At 39.6% G+C, this 24,383-nt stretch overlaps 1 protein-coding gene across 1 annotated transcript in view; it reads right to left on the bottom strand.

The window, feature by feature from the left end:
- The window catches only part of LOC126252796 (drebrin-like protein), a 209,349-nt gene that overhangs the window by 20,013 nt on the left and 164,953 nt on the right, over positions 1 to 24,383 (bottom strand). The window contains exon 10 of the mRNA XM_049953733.1: positions 4,332 to 4,421. Within this exon, the coding sequence (XP_049809690.1) occupies positions 4,332 to 4,421 (90 nt within the window). The remainder of the gene's footprint in view (positions 1 to 4,331; positions 4,422 to 24,383) is intronic.

Below are 24,383 nucleotides of genomic sequence, written 5' to 3'. Positions count from 1 at the left end.
TGACGAGTTTAGTCGCACCCGCTTGCCGGCCCCTGAGCATTGATGACGAGTATAGGCGTGCCGCTACCTGAGTGCTGATGACGACATAACTCGGACAGCAGACGTCCCGTCCCATGTCTCAGTAGCTTTTCGCAGTTCTGGCCACTAGCTTGTCTGTTGTGAGCCTAGGCTTCGCACTACAGTTCACTGTTCATCGGAACTTACATCAGTGTTCTTCGCATCCTGTATTCTACAAGGAAAACGGCGAGATGTTGTGGCTGCACTGAGGAAGAAATCGTGGAGATTCTTATGAGGAGCGACAGTGAGGGTGAACTACTTGATTTTGACGAAAGTGATAGCTCTTCCACAGAGTCCGAAAGCTCTATTCATAAACCGTCCACGTCAGCAGGGGTGTCAAAACAGTCTCATGTTTCAACAAGAGATGTTAGTTGTTCTGAATCTGAAGAATCAGAAAGTGATAATGAAACGCCTACGAAGAAAGCACATCTTAGTGATATATTTGACTGGAAAGAAAATGACTTTCAGCCAGTTAATCACACATTTGACGATACGCTGTCGGGGCACGTGTGTCAAATAGGGGATGAGTGAAGTATTCTGTCACTTTTCATGTTATTCTTTACACAAGAACCGATGAAATATATAGCTGATGAAACAAATCGGTTTTATTTATTCACCAAGGAGAATACTCCCGAATCAGTGCATTCTCGAATCTCAAAGTGGAAAGATACTGGATATGAAGAAATGTATTGTTTCATAGCTGTTTGTCTTTTGATGCCTCCCGTGAAAAAACTGAAAATTTGCAAATACTGGACCAAAGATGTTCTTCTAAATACGCCAATTTTTAGTGAACTCATGTCAAGAGACCGCTTTTTGTTACTTATGAGAATGTTACATTTCAGTGACAACTCTGCCAATACTGGAGGAGACAGATTATTCAAAATTAGGAACATTGTCAATAAAGTTCATACAGCTTTCCGTTACGCATTTAATCCTTATCAGAAACTCTGCATTGATGAAAGTTTGTTATTATTCAAAGAACGCTTATCTTTCAGACAATTCATTCCATCGAAACGGAGTAGATTCGGTATAAAAACATTTGTGTTATGTGATTGTAAGACTGGCTATGTCTTGGATTTCATTGTTTATACAGGGGCATAAACAGAAACCGAGTTCCACAATTTGGGGAAAAGTGGTGACAGTGGCTACACTTATGAAGCCCTATTTAGAACATGGACATACCCTCTACGTCGATAACTGGTACTCAAGCCCAGACGTGTTTGCCTGGCTTCACAGTCATGGGACGAACACATGTCGTACTATCCGTAAGAACAGACACAACATGCTGAAACTTCAGAAGAAACTGGAAAGTGGAGATATTCAATTTATGTGTACTGATACAATGCTTGCTACAAAGTGGTGTGACTAAAGGGAAGTGTGGATGTTGACCACATGCAACACCACAGAAATGGTTGACACAGTAAAGATTGACAGGAACACTGGAGAAAAAATTAAGAAACCACAAAGCATTGTAGATTATAAATTGAATATGGGAGTAGTTGACCATTTTGATATGCTGCTTAGCTCTGTCGGATGTATATGGAAAACAATGAAGTGGTATAGAAAGTTCTTTTTTCATGTTCTATATCTGTGTGTTTTAAATGCTCATGTCCTACACAGATCACTAACAGGTCGTAAAATGACGATAGCAGAGTTTCATCTGTCACTGGTAAGGGAATTTACAGAAATGTATGCGTTAGAGCGCAGAAAAGCTGGCAGAGGAAGGTGTTCTGATGATAATCCTCTAAGATTTGTGGGAAGGCGTTTTCCAGACATTATAACAAGTGAGCAATCCAAGAAAAGTGCGCTAACGCGTAGACGCATTGTTTGCTGGAAACAAAAAGTGCGTCGAGAAAGCAGGTACGAATGTAAAACTTGCAAGGTACCATTGTGTGTTGTACCCTGTTTTGAAAAATACCACACAAAACAGAATTACTAATTGCAGCATAGGACAAATACAATAATGCTATTAGAAAAAACTTCGAAAACGGAAAAAAAAAAATTATAAAAAGGGAAAAACAAAATAAAAATGTTTCTAACTCTGCCAGTGCCGGTCCAAAGCCCGGATCGAAAAGACGGATGGGAAACATATTCACAAAGTGTAAAAGTAACGCCTAAATTTACAGTTCATGACTCTGAATTTTCTCTATAAGTGAATTTAATGTGCTAAAAAAAAAAAAAAAAAAAAAAAAAAAAAAAAAAAATGGAAATGCCGTGTGGCTAGGGCCTCCTGTCGGGTAGACCGTTCGCCTGGTGCAAGTCTTTTGAGTTGAAGCCACTTTGGCGACTTGCGTATCGAATGTGCTAACAAAAAGACAGAGATTTCACAGCTTTCAAATGTTGGGAAATCTGTTGAATACTTATGTGCTACAATCACAAGTATTGTACAAATTTCGTCAAAGAAACAAAATTACACATAATCGGGTAATTACAAAGTGCAACAAATATTCGGGCAATTCAACGATACAAACAGTAGGCCATGTGAAATTTCTTATCACACCAGAATACGAATTTTAACTACGTGAAGTAAAATTGTTCTTACCGTTGCTCACAGTAAATTCCGATGTTGTAGTGCGATATGAAAGATGATCTGTATGTCACTTTCTCCTATAAACGACGTAATACTATGTTCTGAACAACAAAAATAATGTACAGTAATCTATAATCTATGGCTTATTTTATTCGTTCTTGAGTTAGTACGGTGAGGAACGCATAGATAAATGCAGACATTATAAACGGGTATCCAAGAAAGAACAATAAACTATTGATGTAAAGCTAACGAATCATGTCGCTTTTGGCATAATCTACAAATATAGTGCAAGAAAACTACAAGCAAGGTATCATTCTTGGTGACGGAAAATAGTTTTACCAGACAGTTTGATTCTGTAGTAATTCACCTGTAGGGGAACTACGTAGTGAGTATTCTGTATCAGCTGTGAGAGGACACAATATTTCGCGTCGAGTCGCAGTCATTGCAGAAATATTCAGCACAGGGCGGGTGGGGCAGCGAGGGGCGCTCCGCCCCAGACGGCAGCTCGAGGGTCAGTCACATTAGCACAGGTATACGGATGACAGTGCAGGCCGCAGCGCCTCAGCGTGCCAAGCAGATCGTGCGCCTCCAGCAGTCAAAGGGTTAAAAACAGATTAACTGCCACTACCTTAGCACAATTGCGCTGGATGGTACAAACTTGTTTGTTTTATATAGCCTACTGTATCGGCTTGCATTGTCAATTCTGCAGCATAATATATGCAGAATCACTTTTGTATTAGTTGTTTGCAAAAGTTGCTTGGAAACTGCTGAAATTTGTATCTATGTCATCTGCTCCTACTTGTTTTAGAGGATTTATTCTGAACTGTTCGGGAATGCATTATTTACTTTTGGAGTTTTCGTAGTTCATTACAGAGAGTACTTCATAGTGTTTATTGAGCTCTAAATTTGCACTACTTTCACACTTTTTTCCAGTTTTCCACTTTCTGTGGACTGTTTTAGTACAGTTCATTTATTCAAAGACTGTCGAGTTTTCTTGAGTGAATTTCATTGTACCGTATATTGCTAAGACATCAGCTCACATTTTTCCTTATATAAGTTAAGCTATATTAATTTTTATTGCACTTATCGTAAGTCACAAATTAATAACACATTTATTTAGCTTAGATATTTCACCTTTACATTTTCTACATGATTTCTTGTTTTACTATCAAAATTTACCCTTTTTTGAGGAGATACATTATAAGCTTTTGTACTGGCCACTATGGTGATTCTACTATACATATCTATATCTGTACATACTATAAATTGAAGTCCCCCACCACATTTTTCTATCTGTATGTGAAGGCTAATCTCAGGAGGAACTACTGTAGCTATTTTGATAGTTTTCATGCATACACTGACAGATCCACAAGGAGGTTTGCATGTTTAACTTATTACCGCTATGTCAGACATGTCAGCTGTTCGTAAATGCTTAGTGCTACCCATGTGAAGCCGAGGCAGGTTGCTAGTTATAACTATTTTAAAAATACTATTTGTATATAATTCCCAGGAAATAAGCCAGAAGCAAGTACTTATATGATAACACTTAATTCTATTTTAAGCAGTCACCAAACTAACAGCAACCAATCGTTATTACTTTAGTGAATTATAGAACAGTCACATGACTATTGTGATGTTTTGTTGTTAAGAGGAAATTCATTTTAGAAAGCACTTAGTTTTAAACAAATCCCTTTTAAATTATACCATGACATGGATAGGAAAAAAATACATTCATACAACTTACCAGCTTGGTAATCATACAGAGCTCGAGCTCTGAGTCCAACATCATCACTCAACAAAACTTCTTGCTCTGGTTCTATATCACTGTGGTGGACTGCAACGTGACAAAAAATTTGTGTGACCACGAATACAAAATTAAATACATAAACAAACAAAAGAAACTGTTAAACTGTTTGCTGTACTGAAGTTATATTTCACATTTGGTTAGTATTATAAATATTGCACACATTCTCCCTTCCATTTATCGTTGTAAGGGAACTTGATGTAAAATTCGTTCTGATTAAATGACACTATGAAGAGATTACAGAGCAATCAATAGTAACTGTATGTAAAGTGTATCACTATTTATGTAGGTTGCCATCATGTTAAAAACATAAAGGGCTTTAAATTAACATAACATTCTTGTGAAGATCTCTCAACATCTTTACTTTTTTCCTTCTTCTTCTTCTTCTATCCCTCCCTAAATCCTTCCAGCTTGATCTGTTTCAGTTCTAAATGGGATTCCAAGTTAACAGCCCTCAACTTACTCTTATCTAATATACAGTATAGATGATCTGATTTTGTCCATTATAAATTGTTCTGTGAAAGCCTGCGACTGTGAACAGTGGGTTTGTTTACAATTAACTTTTCTGCTACCAGTCACAATTTTCTTTTATTCATCTTGCACACGAAGTGTTTTGGGAAATGATTCCCATTTTCAAGTATGTTTTCTCTTTGTACTATGTCATTTTCATGTACAAAGCAAAAACATTACATAAAAATGGCATAGTACTAAGAGAAAACACACTTGAAAATGGGAATCATTTCCCAAAATGCGTCATGTACAATATGAATAAAAGAAAATTGTGACATTTAGCAGAAAAGTTATTTACAAACAAACCCACAATATGATCAAACAGTCAGACTCCAGATAGGAATAACAACATTGCAGAAAAAGATAGATTGCTACTTGGTGTAAAGGAGACATGTTGAGTTGCAAATAGGCAAAATTAAGACATTTATGTAACGCTTTCGGCCAAAGCCTTCATCAGCAAAATGGAAACACACACCATTTATACACACAAACAAGCTCATCTCATGCACACATGACCGCCAACTCCAGCATCTTGGGTCAGAATGCAACTACCACATGGGATGCAAGCAGCAATGTGGAGTTGGTGCGGAAGGGGAAGGGATAGTACTGTATGGGTGGGGTGAGAGATGAACACTGTATGACGGAGTGTGCAGTGACTAGAACACCAACAGGCATGGCATCAGGATGCTGTGGGGCAGGGAGATGGTGAAAAAGGAAGAGGGGCAAGGAAGGTTGGGCAGATGCATTGGCAGAGTGACAAACAAAGAGGGTGGGAGATGAGAATGGGGATGAGACAATACGACAGAAAGGGTGGAAACTGTTGGATGGAGGGTGTGGGGACAGTATGTTACCATAGGTTGAGGCCGGGGTGGAGAATGTGTTGTAAGGATAACTCCCATCACTGCAATTCAGAAAAGCTGATTGTAGGGGAGGATCCAGATGGCTTGAGTAGTGAAGCAGCCATTGAAATCAACCTATGGTAACATACTGTCCCCTCACCCTCCACCCAACAGTTTTCACTCCCTCTGTCTTGCCATCTCTTCCCCATTCTCATCTCCCACCCTCTTTGTTTGCCTATATGGCTTGTACCCCTTCAAGTTCTATCTCGAAGAATAATTCCATCCCCACACTTCATTATGGAGAGTGGTCTGCTTTTTGTAGCAATGAACTTAATTTAATATCATCTGATAAGAATGTAATACATTGCTGGCATGTAATAAATGCTGCACACTGCTAACTGCGTAATTAACAAAGATTTAGAAAAAAAAATAATAAAATAAAATAAAAGCTTTAGATGCACTTCTACTTTGTTCACATTCCAAACAAAATGTGAGAGGAAAAATAATGTCCAAAATAAAAGAAATATAATAACCAGATAGTCACTGAACAACATTTATTCATCATAAATGTGGAATCGAACTTCAAGTGAAACTGTGCACCTAACATGACACCTAATGGGATTTCATATATTCTCCTTATGGCTTTTTCTGTTATTTATACTCTTCCTGCATTCTGAATTGTACTGGATGGAATATATAGAACGGCTATTCAAGGGAAATGAACTTTAAGACAATATTACAGAAATGGAAAAGGAAGTAACTGAAAATGAGATAGGAGATATAATGAAATGAAATGAAATGAAATGATTGTATGGCATTGTTGGACGGGATCTCCCAGTTGGGTTCGGCTGCCAAGTGCAAGTCTTATTTCAGTCAGTGCCACATTGGGAGACTTTCGGCCAATGATAAGAATGAAATGATGATGACAACACAACACCCAGTCCCCGAGTGGAGAAAATCTCCAACCCGGCTGGGAATCAAACCCGGACCCAGTGCGTGGGAGGCAAGCACGTTACCACCCAGCTAAGCAGGCGGACGGGAGATATGATAGTATGAGAAGATTTGCCTGCACTCTGAAAGACAAGATAGATGACATTACTTTGAAATTATTGGCACCACTGGAAGAGCCAGCATTGACAAGACTATTCCACTTGGTGCCCAAGTTACGTGACAGAGGCGAAATATTCTCAAACCTAAAGAATAATGTAATAATTATAATTCCAAAACTGGCATCTGCTGACAGGTGCGAACATTACCAAAGCATCAACATAGTAAGTCATGGCTGCCAAATATTGGTAGAAATTATTTAAAGAAGACTGGAAAAACAAGAAGCTGACATCAGGAAAGATCAGTTTGAATTTTGGAGACATGTACGAACAAATGAGGCAATACAGATCCTATAACTTATTTTAGAAGGTAAGTTAAGGAATGGCAAACCTAGATGTGTAACATTTGTAGATTTAGAGAAAGCTTTTGACAATGCTGACTGAACTAAATGCATTGAAATTCTGAAGGCTGTGGAGATAAAACACAGGGAGTGAAAGGTTATGTACAATTTGTACAGAAACCAGTCTACAGTTGCAGAGAACATGAAAGAGAACCTGTGGTAGAGAAGAGAGTGAGACAGGGTTTTTTCAGCCTGTACATTGAGCAAGTTATGAAGGAAACCAGAAAGGGAATTAAGGTTCAGGGAGAAGAAATAAGCCTCCTCAGGGGACAGTGCCTTAACATAGCACTGTCTGTGCGGGTGAAGAGGTTTGCGTGCTCTGGATCAGGAGGGCTATGCCAGCAGTTTCATAGCTACCAGCAGGGTCACCCATACCAGACAGGCCGAAGGGGAGGTGCCAGACCAAGTGTGTCCCACAATGACCTATTGAAAACCTGTCTCCTATCCTTTCCCAATCCCTGGCATATCCTTTTTTCTTTACTTTCGATTTCCCCCACTTAATTGATGCTTCCCCCACTTAGCTGATGCTGAAATGCCAAGCCCATATGCCAAACATCTGGTAAATCGTCAGTGTCTGGGCGATAAGGTGGCAGCCCCACCAAGGCAATCAGAAGCGGTGGGCTAATCACCCGACCTTTTTAAATAAGCTGATTACTGAAATGGAGACAAGAATACAAAACAGGATGCATAAAATGGTGATGACCTTTGGCATGAAAAGGAAAACGAAAATTGGCTTTTGAAATACACGAACCTTGAGGGAGAGAAGCAAGCTGAAACAAGTGACCAGGGAAATGGGATTGAGTGAAGTGAGGTGGCCAGACATCCGGAGACCAAACTCCAGCTTTTCAATAGCAATGTGAAAGCTGTTCTGTTGTATGGTTGTGAAACTTGGAAGGTGACTAACGACATAAAAAACCAGCTCCAAGTATTTATCAGCCGCTGTCTCCGGCGTATTTTAAATGCGAGATGGCCAGATATAATGACAAATAAAGATCTTTGGAGGGAGGCAAATCAACAACCAATCAATATACAAATCAAGGAAAGAAAATGGAACTGGATTGTGCATACACTGAGGAAACCAGATGGAGCTGCTGAAAGGATGGCATTGGACTGGAATCCTCAAGGAGTTATAACACGTGGTCATACCAAACAGACCTGGAAAAGGACGATCGAGAGAGAAGCTGCAGAGGATGGGAAAACCTGGAGTGATGTGAAGAGACTCGCTAGACGTCATGCCAGGCGGAGGATTTTCACCACAGCCCTATGTTCCAGAGGGAAAGACAGGAACTAAGTCAAGTAAGTCAAAAACAAATAAGAACTTTGAGATCTGCAGATGATTTTGTAATTCTGTCAGAGACATCAATGGATTTGGAAGAGAAGTAGTGTCTTCAAAAGAGGTTATAAGATGAACATTAATAAAAGTAAAACAAGGGTAACAGGATGTAGACAAAATTAAATAAGCTGATTTTGACGGAATTAGTAGAAATGAGACACTAGAAGTAGCTGATGAGTATAGTTATTTGGAAAGTAAAATAAGTGATGATGGCCAAAGAACAAAGGATATGGTTGGTTGTTTTGGGGAAGGAGACCAGGCAGTGTGGTCATCGGTCTCATCGGATTAGGGAAGGATGGGGAAGGAAGTCGGCCGTGCCCTTTCAGAGGAACCATCCCGGCATTTGCCTGGAGTGATTTAGGGAAATCACGGAAAACCTAAATCAGGATGGCCGGACGCGGGATTGAACTGTCGTCCTCCCGAATGCAAGTCCAGTGTCTAACCACTGCACCACCTCGCTCGGTAACAAAGGATATAAAATGCAGACTGGTAACAGCAAAAAAATCATTTCTGAAAAAGAACATTTAGTTAACATTAAATATAAATTTAAATGTTAGGAACTCCTTTCTGAAGGTACATTTCTGAAGTGTAGTCTTATTTGGAAGTTCAAACAAGAAGGAAATAAAAGCTTTTGAAATGTAGTGCTAATGTAGTGCTACAAAAGAATGCTTAAGATTGGATGAACTGACCGAATAACAAATGAGCTGGTACTGAACAGAGTTGGGGATAAAAGAATTTTATGACACAACATAGTTAAAACAAGGCACCAGCTGACAGGACATATACTGAGGCACTGAGGAATTGTCAGTTTGGTAATGGAAGGAAGAGTGAGTGAGTGAGTGAGTGAGTGAGTGAGTGAGTGTGTGTGTGTGTGAGAGAGAGAGAGAGAGAGAGAGAGAGAGAGAGAGAGAGAGAGAGAGAGAAGGGGGGGGGGGGGGATACAAATTGAGAAGTAGATCAAGACCTGAATGCTTGAATACAGTATGCAGGTTCAAATGAATACAGGGTGTACTGCAACAGGCTTACCTGAAATATGTTATTGTATTGTACATCTACTACTACTACTACTACTACTGCTACGACGACTAATTGTTTAGAGTTCTGTAAAACATTAATGAAGTATGTATGTGTTTTCCTCCTGCATCCCCCTCTCCCCTCCTGTTAACTTTACTTAACTTGAATTATAATGCATTCGTGTTTACAGATGCTATGCAATGTATTATGTAAAATCAATATTTTTCTTTATTGTGTAATGTTATTTTCATGTATGTATGTATGTATGTAATTTCTTAATAATTTTAGGCGCTTTGGCCTGTTAGGAAGTGTAATATCTGTGAATAATGTTAGGGAGAGACAGGTGAGGTGCAATGGTGAGACATGGAGAGCGGCAGCTGTTACTGGAGTAGAATATCATGATTAAAAAACAGTCTGTTGTCATTAACAGCAATAAACTGTGTATTGTTTGGTTGGGTATGCTCAGAACTGTAATGGAATCTATGTGATGGCTGGGTTTCTGAACAGTTTAACTTTGGTGATGTGCGAATAAATGGGCAGACTGCATGTCTGAGTTGATATTTGACCTGCTGTCCATTGCTGTTTCTGACGATTTATGTTCTTAATATTACATTAATCCGACTAGCATCATTTCATTCCATTTACAGAAACAGGTAAAGTTTATTATGGTGTATTTTGACAGACTAGCGATGAATGAGACAACAGAGTGTTGGCACCAGAGTGAGAGAGGGGTATGAAGCTGCAGCATGCACATCTCTGCTATCACACTGTCAACTGTCAACCAACATCTCATTGCTCTTACAGACAAATATTACAAAAGTGTGTTACACAGACTAAAATCAGTTTTCAATTTATCTTTCAGGATTTCTCCTCCAGTTTACAGCTCAAAATTAAAATTACATTTGTGCTGTTAAGGGTTATTTCAGTGTCAGAACTTAAAAAAATTGTCACAGGACACAGTGTGTTGACATAACATTTATGCTGAGGCCACTAGTCTTCTACTGACTGAAATGTGATTGTGAGCAGCAACAGCTATCTCAGACAGTCTTTCTCATAGACCGATGCTATCTACTAGAAAACATCAGAGTAATTAGTCCAGGATAGAAACAGTCTGCTTAGGGTTGGATTAAATGGAAAGATATGTGCCACTTTAGTGGTAACAATTTAGGTGGTGTTTTGGTGAATGTTTTGCCACAGAACCTCTATGGGGTAAGTGCATTAAGGAGATTTCAGATAATACAAGCTCATTGACAAGGTGGGAGAAGGTACCAGCTGTGTATTGTAAATCATTATATGACACATAGCTGAACGACAGTCTCTTCAAGTATTCACAAAAACAGTCTTACCTGAACTGCAGTGGTAAACTGGAATCGTACTATTTTAGTAGTAGTTATGCAGAAACAAAGAGACCAACACAGCTAGACTACTGTGGAAAGCAGCATCAAACTTGTCTTTGGACTGAAGACCACAAAAATTACAAAAATAGCAACAACCACACCAACTGGAATCAGCTGCTACATCAACAATGTCAAGGTGTCCATATCATACTTTCTTATAAAGGCCGTTATCTTTAGATAATAACCTTTTAAATAAAATACACAAGTGTGTTCACAAGGAAAAATGTATAAAAGAGATAAATGTACATACAGCAAGATCACCTGGCTACTATTTTACCTTCAGGAGATGCAGCTCACAGCACAGGGAGCTCCTTGACAAGAAGATAAATTGTTTTAGATGGTGTCAAAAATTGCTATTTGAAGAGCAGTCAAGTTTGTATAGACGTGTGCTCTAACAAGAAGGGTATTAAGGCAGAAAACATTTTACGCAAATTAGATTTTTCACTACTGGTACAGTTTCTATCTCACTCAGCTATCCTCTTTGGTCCACATGACTGTGCTCCATCTGTCTATGCCGCCATAAAATAATACTATTTAATTTGAAGGGTGACTGTCAGTTGTTGTGGCCATATAAGTGTGAGCTAAAGAGAATTTATGAGAGAAAATATCCAAAATAATGAACATCACACTGGGCACATAGGATGCAGTGTACTTCGAGCATTACTGAGCACCTCCATGTTTCATAATACATGTGAGGCAACAATCAGTGGACTGGTCATGTTAGCAAAATTATCTGGTCATCAAGATATCCATACTAACACCATTACAGTATAATTTTGTTCATAGGATTTGGATCAACAAAGAAGCGCAAAGAAAGAAGGTGGAAATGAGAGATAAACTCTTAGGTTGTGTTATGGACATATCCAAACTCATAAATATTTAGTAAAACAAACAAAATACATGCTCCCTTGGAGTGTAAAAGTTAACTGAATTTGATGGAGGACATTTTGAAAATTTATTGGAGATTGTTTAAAATGTATTGTAAACTCTTGCAAATTTGCATCACTATAAATAAATAGTAAAGACACAAAATAAGTAGATGAATTACAATAAACATTTACAAGAGTTTATCACAGGAAATTGAGCATATCTTTATAAGGGAACAGAAATTTGATTGCTGTAAATTAGAATTTCTGTTTCTTATGTAACACTGTTCCTGACTTACATAAAAGTTTGCAACAGCACATTAGCAGCATGTTCCATAGATCATTTTGCATGATAGATCATAATGATATGGAACGAGTCATTGTACATTCACATCACAAATTAATTTGTAGTTATGGTGACGTTCTGAATTTCTAACTTTGTTCTCTCTCTCTCTCTCTCTCTCTCTCTCTCTCTCTCTCTCTCTCTCTCTTTTAACCCCACAGATGTGAAGATGTGAATTAGTAATTCCTACCCACCACCTTTTACAAAGTATAACAATAAAAAATTTTCTGTGGAATAGAAGCAGTTGTCAAGGGTCAAGGAGAAACATTATCAGTTTGAAACTTCCTGGCAGATCAAAACTGTGTGCCGGACCGAGACTCGAACTCAGGACCTTTGCCTTTCGCGGGCAAGTGCTCTACCAACTGAGCTACCCAAGCACGACTCATGCCCCATCCTCACAGCTTTACTTCTGCCAGTACCTCACCTCCTACCTTCGAGGTACTGGCAGAAGTAAAGCTGTGAGGACGGGGCGTGAGTCGTGCTTGGGTAGCTCAGTTGGTAGAGCACTTGCCCGCGAAAGGCAAAGGTCCCGAGTTCGAATCTCAGTCCAGCACACAGTTTTGATCTGCCAGGAAGTTTCATATCAGCGCACACTCAGCTGTAGAGTGAAAATTTCATTCTAGAAACATTATCAGTTTGTTATCAAATTTTACACTGCTGTCTATCAGACATTTTATATCACTAAGTAAATGAGCAAAACTTTTTGTTGCAGCACTGTGCACTGTGCTAAGGACAACCTTCTTTCTGGTACTGTTATTATGTTCCTCCTTGTTCCTCTTAAACTGTAGTAGATTATTTACAACAAACTTCATAAGGGAATAAATATACTGTGAAGCAGAAGTCAGAACGCCCAACCCCTTAAATATACATCTACAAGATGAGCGTGGGTGAGCACCACAGCTTACTCTCACAGCATGTTTTAGCACAATGAAAATTAACTTTCTTAAAGAATGAGTAACCCCAGAACATTATTCTGTATGACATTATTGAACGAAAATATCCAAAATATGTCAACTTACTGATCTGTCTCTCCCCAAGATTTGCAATGATTTTAAGTGCAAATGTGACTGAACTAAGCTGTTTTAGGAGTTTCAAAAAGTGTTTTTTTACAATTTAAATTATCAATATGGACATCTAAGGATTTTTAAGTTTCCACCCTATTTATTATTTCCTCACCTTTTCTTTATCTATATCTATACTCTGCAAACCATTGTGAAGTGCACGGTGAGGGTGTGTTCCACTGCACCAGTTGTTAGGATTTCTTCCTGTTCCATTCACATACGGAGTGCAGCTAGAGAGATTGTTTAATGCCTCTAAGCATGCACTAATTATTCTAATCTCATTCTCACAATCCCTGTGTGAGCAATACATGGGGGTTATAGTGTATTCCTAATCATCACTTAAAGCCAGTTCATGACACTTTGTTAATTGACTTTCTCAGGATAGTTTATGTCTATCTTCAAGAGTCTTCCAGGTCAGTCCCTTCAGTATCTCTGCAACACTCTCCCATGGATTAAGCAAACTTGTGACCATTTATGCTGTCCTCCTCTGTATACATTCAATGTCCCCCATTAGTCCTATCTGGTACACTTGAGAAATATTCTAGAACCAGTCGCATGAGTGGTTTCTAAGCAATCTCTTTTGTAGACTGTTTGCACTTCCCCAGTATTTTACCAATTAACCAAAGTCCACCACCTGCTTTATCTACGAGTGAACCTATGTGATGATTCTTTTTCATATCCCTAAAAAGTGTAACACTCAGGTATTTGTACAAGTTGGCTGATTCCAATAGTGATTCATTGGTATTATAGTCATAGTATACTACTTATTTTCATTTTGTGAGGGTACAAAATTTTACATTTCGGAACATTTAGAGCAAGTTACCAATCTCTGCACCTCTCTGAAATCTTATCAAATCTGACTGAACATTTATGCAGCTTCTTTCAGATAGTACATCATTATAGATAACTACATTATCTACAAACAGCCTGTTAATATCACTGTTAATATTGTCTGCAAGGCCAGTAATATACAATATGAACAGCAAGGGTCCCTACATACTTTCCTGGGGCCTACTTGAAGTTACTTCTACATCTGACGATGACTCTCCATCTGAGATATCATGCTGTGTCATCCCTACTAAAAAGTCCTCAATCCAGTCAGAAATTTCATTTGATATCTCACGTAATCATAATTTTGACAATAAGTGTAGGTGAGGTACTGAGACAAATGCTTTTTGGAAATCAAGAAATACAGCATCTACCTGGTTGCCTTGATCCAAAGCTTTCAGAGTGTCATGTGAAAAAAGAGTGGCTTGGGTTTCAAATGATTGATGTTTTCGATATCCATGCTGGTTGGCATTGATGAGGTTATTTCATTCAAGATACCTCATTATATTTGAGCTCAGAATATGTTCCAAGATTCTACAGCAAACTGAAGCCAAGAATAATGGACAGTAGTTTTGCAGATCACTTCTACTACTCTTTTTGCAGACAGGTGTGACCTGTGAATCTTTCCAAGAACTGGGATGGTTTTCTGTTCGAGATATTTACGATAGCTTACAGTTAGAAGAGGGGCTAACTCAGGCACAAATTCAGTATAGAATCTGAGAGTGATTCCGTCTGGGTCCAGAGTGTTGTTCAGTTTTAATGATTTCAGCTATTTCTCAACACCATTAACACTAATATTTATTTCATTCATCTTTCCAGTGGCATGGGGATTAAATTGGGGCAATTCTTGTGGACTTTCTTTGTAAAGGAACATTTGAAAATTTCAGCTTTTTCTTCGCTACTCTCAATAACAGTTTCTGTATCATTCGTTATATACTGGACACTAACTTTGGGTTCTGTGAAAGACCACTTGACAGTGTTGTTATGGTAGTCATCGAAGGCATCATGAATTGCTCTCCTGATAGCCAAATGCATTTCGTTTTCATCTCTCCATCTGTAGCCTTCTGCTATGTTTTAAACCTATTATGCAGTAGTCTCTGTTTCTTTAGAAGTTTCTTTACAGTGGCTGTTTACCATGGAGGTTTTCTCCCATTATGAACTGTTCTACTTGGTACATATGTATCAAGTGCATAGTCAACTATTTTTTTTAAATTTGAGCCAGAGTTCCTCTAATTGCTCCTGTCCTGTGCTGAAAGTTTCAAGTTCCTCACTGAGATATGATACTACTGATTTTTTATCTAGTTTACTGACCATATATATCTTTCTGCTTGTTTTAGTTGTCCTTTGTACTTTCGTAACCATTGTTGTGGCAACCACATCATGATCACCGATACTAGCTACGATGTGGACATCCGCTAAGAGGTAACATCTATTTGTTGGCGTTAGATCCAATATATTTCCATCATGAGTGGGATTCCTATCTTTCTGTTCAATGTAGTTTTCAGTGAACGCATTTAGTAAAGTTTCACAGGATATCTTATCATGTCCACCACTAACAAAACTGTAATTTTCCCAATTAATTGTTGGATAATTCAAGTCTCCACTGATGATAACAGTATGATTCGGGAAATTACGTACAAGTGAACTGAGGTTTTCTCTAAAGTTTTCAGTTACATCAGGAGACGAGTCTGGTGGGTGATAGAAGCATCCTATTATCCTTTTATGTCCATCCCTGATAACTAAGTCTTGCCCAAACAATCTCAACTGCAGCTTCAACTTCTATCTCAGTGGATTTGAGTTTCATGTCTACTGCGACAAATACACCACCCCCATTACCTGCTTGCCTATCCTTTCGATGTTATTGTTGTTGTTGTTGTTGTCTTCAGTCCCGAGACTGGTGTGATGCAGCTCTCCATGCTACCCTATCCTGTGCAAGTTTATTCATCTGCCAGTACCTACTGCAACCTACATCCTTCTGAATCTGCTTAGTGTATTCATCTCTTGGTCTCCCTCTACGATTTTTACCCTCCACGCTGCCCTCCAATGCTAAATTTGTGATCCCTTGATGCCTCAGAACATGTCCTACCAACCGGTCCCTTCTTCTCGTCAAGTTGTGCCACAAACTCTGCTTCTCCCCAATCCTATTCAATACCTCCTCATTAGTTATGTGATCTACCCATCTAATCTTCAGCATTCTTCTGTAGCACCACATTTCAAAAGCTTCTATTCTCTTCTTGTCCAAACTATTTATCATCCATGTTTCACTTCCATACATGGCAACACTCCATACAAATACTTTCAGAAACGACTTCCTGACACGTAAATCTACACTCAATGTTAACAAATTTCTCTTCTTCAGAAACGCTTTCCTTGCCATTGACAGTCTACATTTTATATCTTCTCTACTTCGAACATCATCAGTTATTTTGCTCCCCAAATAGCAAAACTCCTTTACTACTTTAAGTGTCTCATTTCCTAATCTAATTCCCTCAGCATCACCCGACTTAATTTGACTACATTCCATTATCCTCGTTTTGCTTTTGTTGATGTTCATCTTATATCCTCCTTTCAAGTGTCCATTCCGTTCAACTGCTCTTCCAAGTCCTTGGCTATCTCTGACAGAATTACAGTTCATCGGCAAAAACCTCAAAGTTTTTATTTCTTCTCCATGGATTTTAATATCTACTCTGAAATTTTCTTTTGTTTCCTTTACTGCTTGCTCAATATACAGATTGAATAACATTGGGGAGAGGCCACAACCCTGTCTCACTCCCTTCCCAACCACTGCTTCCCTTTCATACCCATCGACTATAATAACTGCCATCTGGTACAAATTGTAAACAGCCTTTCGCTCCCTGTATTTTACCCCTGCCACCTTCAGAATTTGAAAGAGAGTATACCAGCCAACATTGTCAAAAGCTTTCTCTAAGTCTACAAATGCTAGAAACGTAGGTTTGCCTTTCCTTAATCTTTCTTCTAAGGTAAGTCGTAAGGTCAGTATTGCCTCACGTGTTCCAGTATTTCTACAGAATCCAAACTGATCTTCCCCGATGTCGGCTTCTACCAGTTTTTCCATTCGTCTGTAAAGAATTCGTGTTAGTATTTTGCAGCTGTGACTTATTAAACTGGTAGTTCGGTAATTTTCACATCTGTCAACACCTGCTTTCTTTGGGATTGGAATTATTATATTCTTCTTGAAGTCTGAGGGTACTTCGCCTGTCTCATACATCCTCCTCACGAGATGGTAGAGTTTTGTCAGGACTGGCTCTCCCAATGCCATCTGTAGTTCTAATGAAATGTTGTCTACTCCCGGGGCCTTGTTTCGGCTGAGGTCTTTCAGTGCTCTGGCAACTCTTCACGCAGTATCGTATCTCCCATTTCATCTTCATCTACATTCTCTTCCATTTCTATAATATTGTCCTCAAGTACATCGCCCTTGTATAGACCCTCTATATACTCCTTCCATCTTTCTGCTTTCCCTTCTTTGGTTGTAACTGGGTTTCCATCTGAGCTCTTGATATTCATACAAGTGGTTCTCTTTTCTCCAAAGTAGGTTTTTTTTTTTTTTTTTTTTTTTTTTTTTAAAAAAAAAGGGACCATCTATCTTACCCCTAGTGATATATGCCTCTACATCCTTACATTTGTCCTCTAGCCATCCCTGCTTAGTCATTTTGCACTTTTTGTCGATCTCATTTATGAGATGTTTCTATTCCTTTTTGCCTGCTTCATTTACTGAATTTTTATACTATCTCCTTTCACCATTAAATTCAATATTTCTTCTGTTACCCAAGGATTTCTACTAGCCCTCGTCTTTTTACCTACTTGATCCTCTGCTGCCTTCACTACTTCATCCCTCAGAGCTACCCATTCTTCTTCTACTGTACTTCTTTTCTCCACTGCTGTCAATTGTTCCCTTATGCTCTCCCTGAAACTCTGTACAACCTCTGGCTTAGTCAGTTTATCCAGGTCCCATCTCGTTAAATTCCCACCTTTTTGCAGTTTCTTCAATTTTAATCTGCAGTTCATAACCAATAGATTGTGGTCAGAGTCCACATCTGCCCCTGGAAATGTCTTACAATTTAAAACCTGGTTCCTAAATCTCTGTCTTACCATTATATAATCTATCTGATACCTTTTAGTATCTCCGGGATTCTTCCATGTGTACAACCTTCTTTTATGATTCTTGAACCAAGTGTTAGCTATGATTAAGTTATGCTCTGTGCAAAATTCTACCAGACGGCTTCGTTTTTCATTTCTTAGCCCCAATTCATATTCACCTACTATGTTTCCATCTCTCCCTTTTCCTACACTTGAATCCCAGTCACCCATGACTATTAAATTTTTGTCTCCCTTCATTATCTAAATAATTTCTTTTACCTCATCATACATTTCATCAATTTCTTCATCATCTGCAGAGCGAGTTGGCGTATAAACTTGTACTACTGTAGTAGGCGTGGGCTTCGTGTCTATCTTGGCCACAATAATGCGTTCACTATGCTGTTCATAGTAGCTTACCCGCACGGCTATTTTTTTATTCATTATTAAACCTACTCCTGCATTATCTCTATTTGATTTTGTATTTATAACCCTGTATTCTCGTGACCAAAAGTCTTGTTCCTCCTGCCACCGAACTTCACTAATTACCACTATATCTAACTTTAACCTATCCATTTCCGTTTTTAAATTTTCTAACCTACCTGCTCGATTAAGGGATCTGACATTCCACCCTCCGATCCGTAGAACGCGTTTTCTTTCTCCTGATAACAACGTCCTCTATGTAGTCCCCGCCCGGAGATCCGAATGGGGGACTATTTTACCTCCGGAATATTTTACCCATGAGGACGCCTTCATCATTTAACCATACAGTAAAGCTGCATGCCCTCGGGAAAAATTACGGCTGTAGCTTCCCCTTGCTTTCAGCCATTCGCAGTACCAGAACAGCAAGGCCGTTTTGGTTATTGTTACAAGGCCAGATCAGTCAATCATCCAGACTGTTGCCCCTGCAACTACTGAAAAGGCTGCTGCCCCTCTTCAGGAACCACACGTTTGTCTGGCCTCTCAACAGATACCCCTCCGTTGTGGTTGCACCTACGGTACGGCCATCTGTATCGCTGAGGCACGCAGGCCTCCCCACCAACGGCAAGGTCCATGGTTCATTTTATATACTTTCGATATACAATTAAATTTTCCCCAAAAATCTAACTACTATCAATTTCAGGTTTGAAGCAGCTTTCTGTACCTAGTATTATGTGAGCTTCACTGCTTTTCATGATCGCTTCTAACTCTCGCACTTTGTTGCAAATGCTTCAACAGTTTACTATTAGGCTTTTAATACTCACACCTGTGGGAGGCATTTCCTTTTATCTTACAATGATACTTCTTGGACCCAAAGTTTTCCTTCAGGATATCCCAGCAACTGGAAGATAAAGCAGCATGACTCAAGCTCAAAATGGCCCTTCTCAGAGTCCCGTTTTAGACCTCGACCATACATTAAGAGTTTTCCAACTCAGTATAGAAGGGGTAAGCCTATCAAAAAGTGAATATTTAGCAAAATTATTGTCCAACCACAAGGTGGATGTTGTCCTGCTGCAAGAGATTCACTGCAAAAATAAAGAACAGCTTCATGCAAGATTTCAGGGTATAGCTTGCTTAATGCACCATTTCACAGAAGTTATGGTACTGCAACATAAGCAAAAACAACATAGATAAAACTGAAACAATAAGCACAAACATGAACAATAATATGTTCGCCTCCGAAATGAAGATTGCAGACATTGAAATTACAAACATCTATAAGCCTGCATCACAGCCTTGGATCTTGAATGAGAACATCCAACACCCAGCTGTAATCCTTGGAGATTTTAACAGCAAGAGCACCAACTGAGGATGCAATTATACCGAGAAAGAGGGCCAAGACGTGTCAGAGGGGGCCAATGCTGAAGACCTTTTTCTGTTGTATGATGCCAAAGAAAAGGGCTCCTTCCACTCTGCTAGATGGAACAAGGACTATAACCCGGATCTATGTTTTGTCTCAAAGGACTCATCCGGAAGACCTCTGAAGTGCAGCAGGAAGATTCTAGACAACTTCCCACGAAGTCAGCACAGACCAGTACTTGTCAAAGTCAGCCTAGAAATGCCTGCCATCAGATCAGTCCCATTGCCACGCTGGAACTTTACCAAAGCCAACTGGTCAAAATTCACTAGCGAACTAGAACATAATATACAGTGGATCCCAGCTACAATAGAAAATTATAAGCACTTTATGGTAATAGTATGTGCCATCGCAAAGAAACATACCCCAAGAGGATCCAGGATGGCCTGGCTGGAATCTAAAATGTAACGAACTATACGAAGAATGTAAACTCCGCAGTGACCCTGAAATCGCATATGAATTACTTAATTCCCTAGACTCAGCTACAAGAGAAAAATGGATCAACATCACAGAAAATACAAATTTTCAGCACTCTAGCTGAAAAGCATGGTCTCTTTTATGGAAACTTTGTAGCAGTACTCCTAAATCCAGTGCTAAGTGCTCGAAGATACAACCAGATGCAATAGCAAACAGATTAGTTAGTCTGACAAAAAAACCTGCCGACAATGACAAGAAAGGGGCAAAAAGAATTTGTTCAGAATTAAAATTAAGTTGTCCCAGGCTGAAGCAGTTTCTCAGTCTTCATGTGATATCACAGCTGTTGAGGTTTCATCCATGCTAAGGGAAGTAAAAGCAGGAAAAGCAGCTGGACTAGATGGTATTTATCCAGAATTCCTATTACACTGTGGTCCTCAAACAACTGAATGTCTTGCTAAATTTTACATCATCATCTTACGCAAAGGACAGCTTCCACCAATACTCAAAAGAGCTAAAATTGTTGCAATACTGAAACCTCGGAAAAGTGGAGATAATTCAGAAGATTATAGGGCTATTGCCCTCCTGAGTGTCTGCTATAAGCTGCTGGAAAGAATAATTTATAATAGAATCTCAGCTACACTGACCAGGTGCTGGCCCTAACAAGTCACATAGAAAGAGGGTTTCAGGATCGCAAGAAGACTGCAGCTGTGTTTGTGGACCTGACATCACCATACGACACAGTTTGGCAAAAAGCGATAATCATCAAATTCATCAAAATAACCCTTGCAAAAAACTTGCCACCATTCTGAACAACATGTTGGCCAGCAGAGCAATTGAAGTGCACATAAATGGCAAAGTAAGGAGACCTTACAAACTGAATTATGGACTACCACAAGGATTGGTCCTTGCCCCATTACTGTTTAACATATACACTGCAGATTTACCAGCTACTACTGCTAGAAAGTTTATATACGCTGACGACCTTGAATTGACAGCCCAGTACAATGACTTTGCAGCAGCAGAAACTGCGCTCACAGAAGATTTTCAGAGACTCGACAAGTTCTTCAAAACCTGGAGACTGAAACCAAACATAACGAAAACAGAGGCCAGCAGCTTCCATCTGAGCAACAGACAAGCCAACTATATTCCTGAAATTCAATATTGTGGCCACCTGCTGAAGTTCAATCCTCACCCTCAATATCTAGGAGTCATCTTGGATCGATCCTTGACCTACAGTGCACATCTAAGCAAAACATCTGCTAAAATCAAAAGCCGTAACAATATCCTACACAAACTCATGGGAACAGGCTGGGGTCCCTCTGCATCTACTCTCAGAAGTACATCACTTGGCCTAGTATACCCAGTAGCTGAATACTGCAGTCCAGTATGGCTTAACAGTGCCCATACAAAGAAGGTCGTGTGACTAGGGCCTCCTGTCAGGTAGACCATTCGCCAGTTGCAAGTCTTTCGATTTGAAGCCACTTCGGCGACTTGCGCATCAATGGGGATGAAATGATGATGATTAGGACAACACAACACCCAGGAATCGAACCCAGGCCCTTAGGATTGAGATTCTGTCGCGCTGACCACTCAGCTACTGGGGGCGGACACAAAGAAGGTAGATGTCCAGTTGAATGACACAATGAGAATTATATCAGGCACAATCCAATCTACTCCTCAGAAGTGGCTACCAGTACTTTCTAACATTCCACCTCCTCATCTCCGAAGAGCATTAGCACTGAATAAAGAATGGCATTAGTGCTGTGACAACCCTCTCCTACCAATACATGGAGACTTGGAGACTGTCTACTTGAGGATCTCAGGCTGAAATCTCAGAACTCTTCTTGGATTCTAGGAAAGAAGTTTGTCCAAGATCAGTTTACAGAAAGTGAAGCTTGGCGCAGCGACTGGCTGTCTTCAAACCCTGTCAAAGCTGGACTGATCTCGGTCCCAACCAAGCAACCCCCTGGTTTCAACCAACCCAGGAAAATCTGGACATCACGTAACCGGATAAGAGCCCAACACGGCAGATGTCAGTTTTGGAAGCACAAGTGGAAGAGTGCTGATAGCCCTTTCCGCGACTGTGCAGACATGCCTCAGACCATCAGCCACATCGTTATGGACTGCCCACTTCGAAGGTTCAGTGATTCAATGGGGGAGATCCATTAGGCCAGTGAGGAAGCTGTGGAGTGGTTAAGGACACTGGACATCCGTCTGTAATAATACTGATGTTACTCATAGATCGAGGTCTAAACCTGTGTATGTTTGTAAATATTAAAATAATTGTACATTGTATTTTGTAACAACACACTGTATCTTCAAGTCATACACACACACACACACACACACACACACACACACACACTCTTCTTGGTTTCCTACATCTATTGTTATCTGGATTGGATGGAGAGTTGCTTAATCTAAAAAACCCTTGTGTGCATCCCACACACAGTCAGCTACCCGAGTAGTAGCCTCTGATGTGTAATGCACACCTGACCTATTCAGGGAGACACTACTGTTCTCAATCATATGGCCCAAGTTCAGGAAGTTACAGCCTAGTTTGCCATAGAACTTTTGAAGGGTCACGATCAGTTCTGGGGACAATGCTGCAAGTTGTAAGCTTCATTGAAACTCCACATGCAAGGCTGGTCTTCTGAACCTTCTCTGCCAGTGGCTGGAATGACCCAAGAATGACCTCGGAGCCCGTACGACGGGCATCATTTGTTCCAATGTGTACCACAATCGCAGCTGGTTGCACCCTGTTCCCTCACTAGCTGCCAGAATAGTCTCTTCAACATGCCAAATGAGGCCACCAGGCATACACATTGAGTGCACCTGATGTCCTTTCTTGTCCTTTGCTGCCATTTCCCAAAGGGGTACCATCATTTGCCGTATGTTTGAACTACCGACAATTACAAGACTCCTACCCTTTTGTGTTAGCCTCCTGCTGAACCAGACAACAGCTTTCCCCAAAAGAGGCGAAGTGAGTCCCATTAGCTTAGTTTCAATGAAAGAGAGTACCTCAAATTTGTTGGTTATGGGGATCAGTACAACACCCTGAGTCCTCCTTGGTCCCCGTCCACTCTGTACATGACACCTAGATGTACCATTGACATGCCATGCACAGCCAGGTCGACGGGTAATGACAGATCCTGTACTTTCAGCACAAGAGACAGGATCCACAGGAGAGGATAGCACTTGAGGTACCACTGGCATAGGTATCACAGGTGTATGACTCAGGAGCAGCTGCCAATCATTTGACAGTAGTCAGGGCAATTTCCAGCTGCTTACGAATGTGAACAGCATTCACAGAGGAGCTGCGTTTTGGCTGGTGCAATGTGTTACAAGGCAGTGAACAAATAACTTTAAATTAAGCCTGCTGGTTGTCTTTTAATCTGTTGAGCTAAAAATTTGTTAATTCGCTATAATAACTGAAGCAGTTGCCAAAACAAGATTTCTATTAAGGTAACACAAAAACCTATGGTAAGAATTACTAGTTTTCTAAAATGTTTTGATGTTAATTATAGTTGTTAGTGAACTTGAAAACAGAGTTAATTTACAATAAATGGGATAATATGAAGAGCTATTGCTCTTTAAAAGAAGACTAGATTAACAAAATATGTTAGTTAGAAAATCTGCAACAGTAACTAAATCACAAACGCCAAGTTGCCAAATTACTTGTAGGTTATACAAAAGACAATGGAAGCTTATGAAAATACTCAAAAATGAACTTTTATTTGCACTGATACACAGTGAGATTCACAGGTGATGTATTCTGTGGTTGAAATGTAAACCAAAAACACTGATTTGCTATGAAATAAATTATCTATCCAAAGCACTCGTACCAGTAACTTGTGAACATATAGTTTTGTAAGCATCTGAAAATTCCCAAACTAAGCTATTTCTCACGTAATTGTACAATAAAATACGAGAACAACTGTTTTGAATGAAGATAGGTATACTGTTCTGAAAAATATTTTAGAGAACAGTTTAAACCTACAATTG

Source organism: Schistocerca nitens, chromosome 4 (genome assembly GCF_023898315.1).
Source record: "Schistocerca nitens isolate TAMUIC-IGC-003100 chromosome 4, iqSchNite1.1, whole genome shotgun sequence".
NCBI lineage: Eukaryota > Metazoa > Arthropoda > Insecta > Orthoptera > Acrididae > Schistocerca > Schistocerca nitens.
Note: the sequence above shows the minus strand (reverse complement) of the source record. Positions and strands in the feature narration are given on the sequence as shown.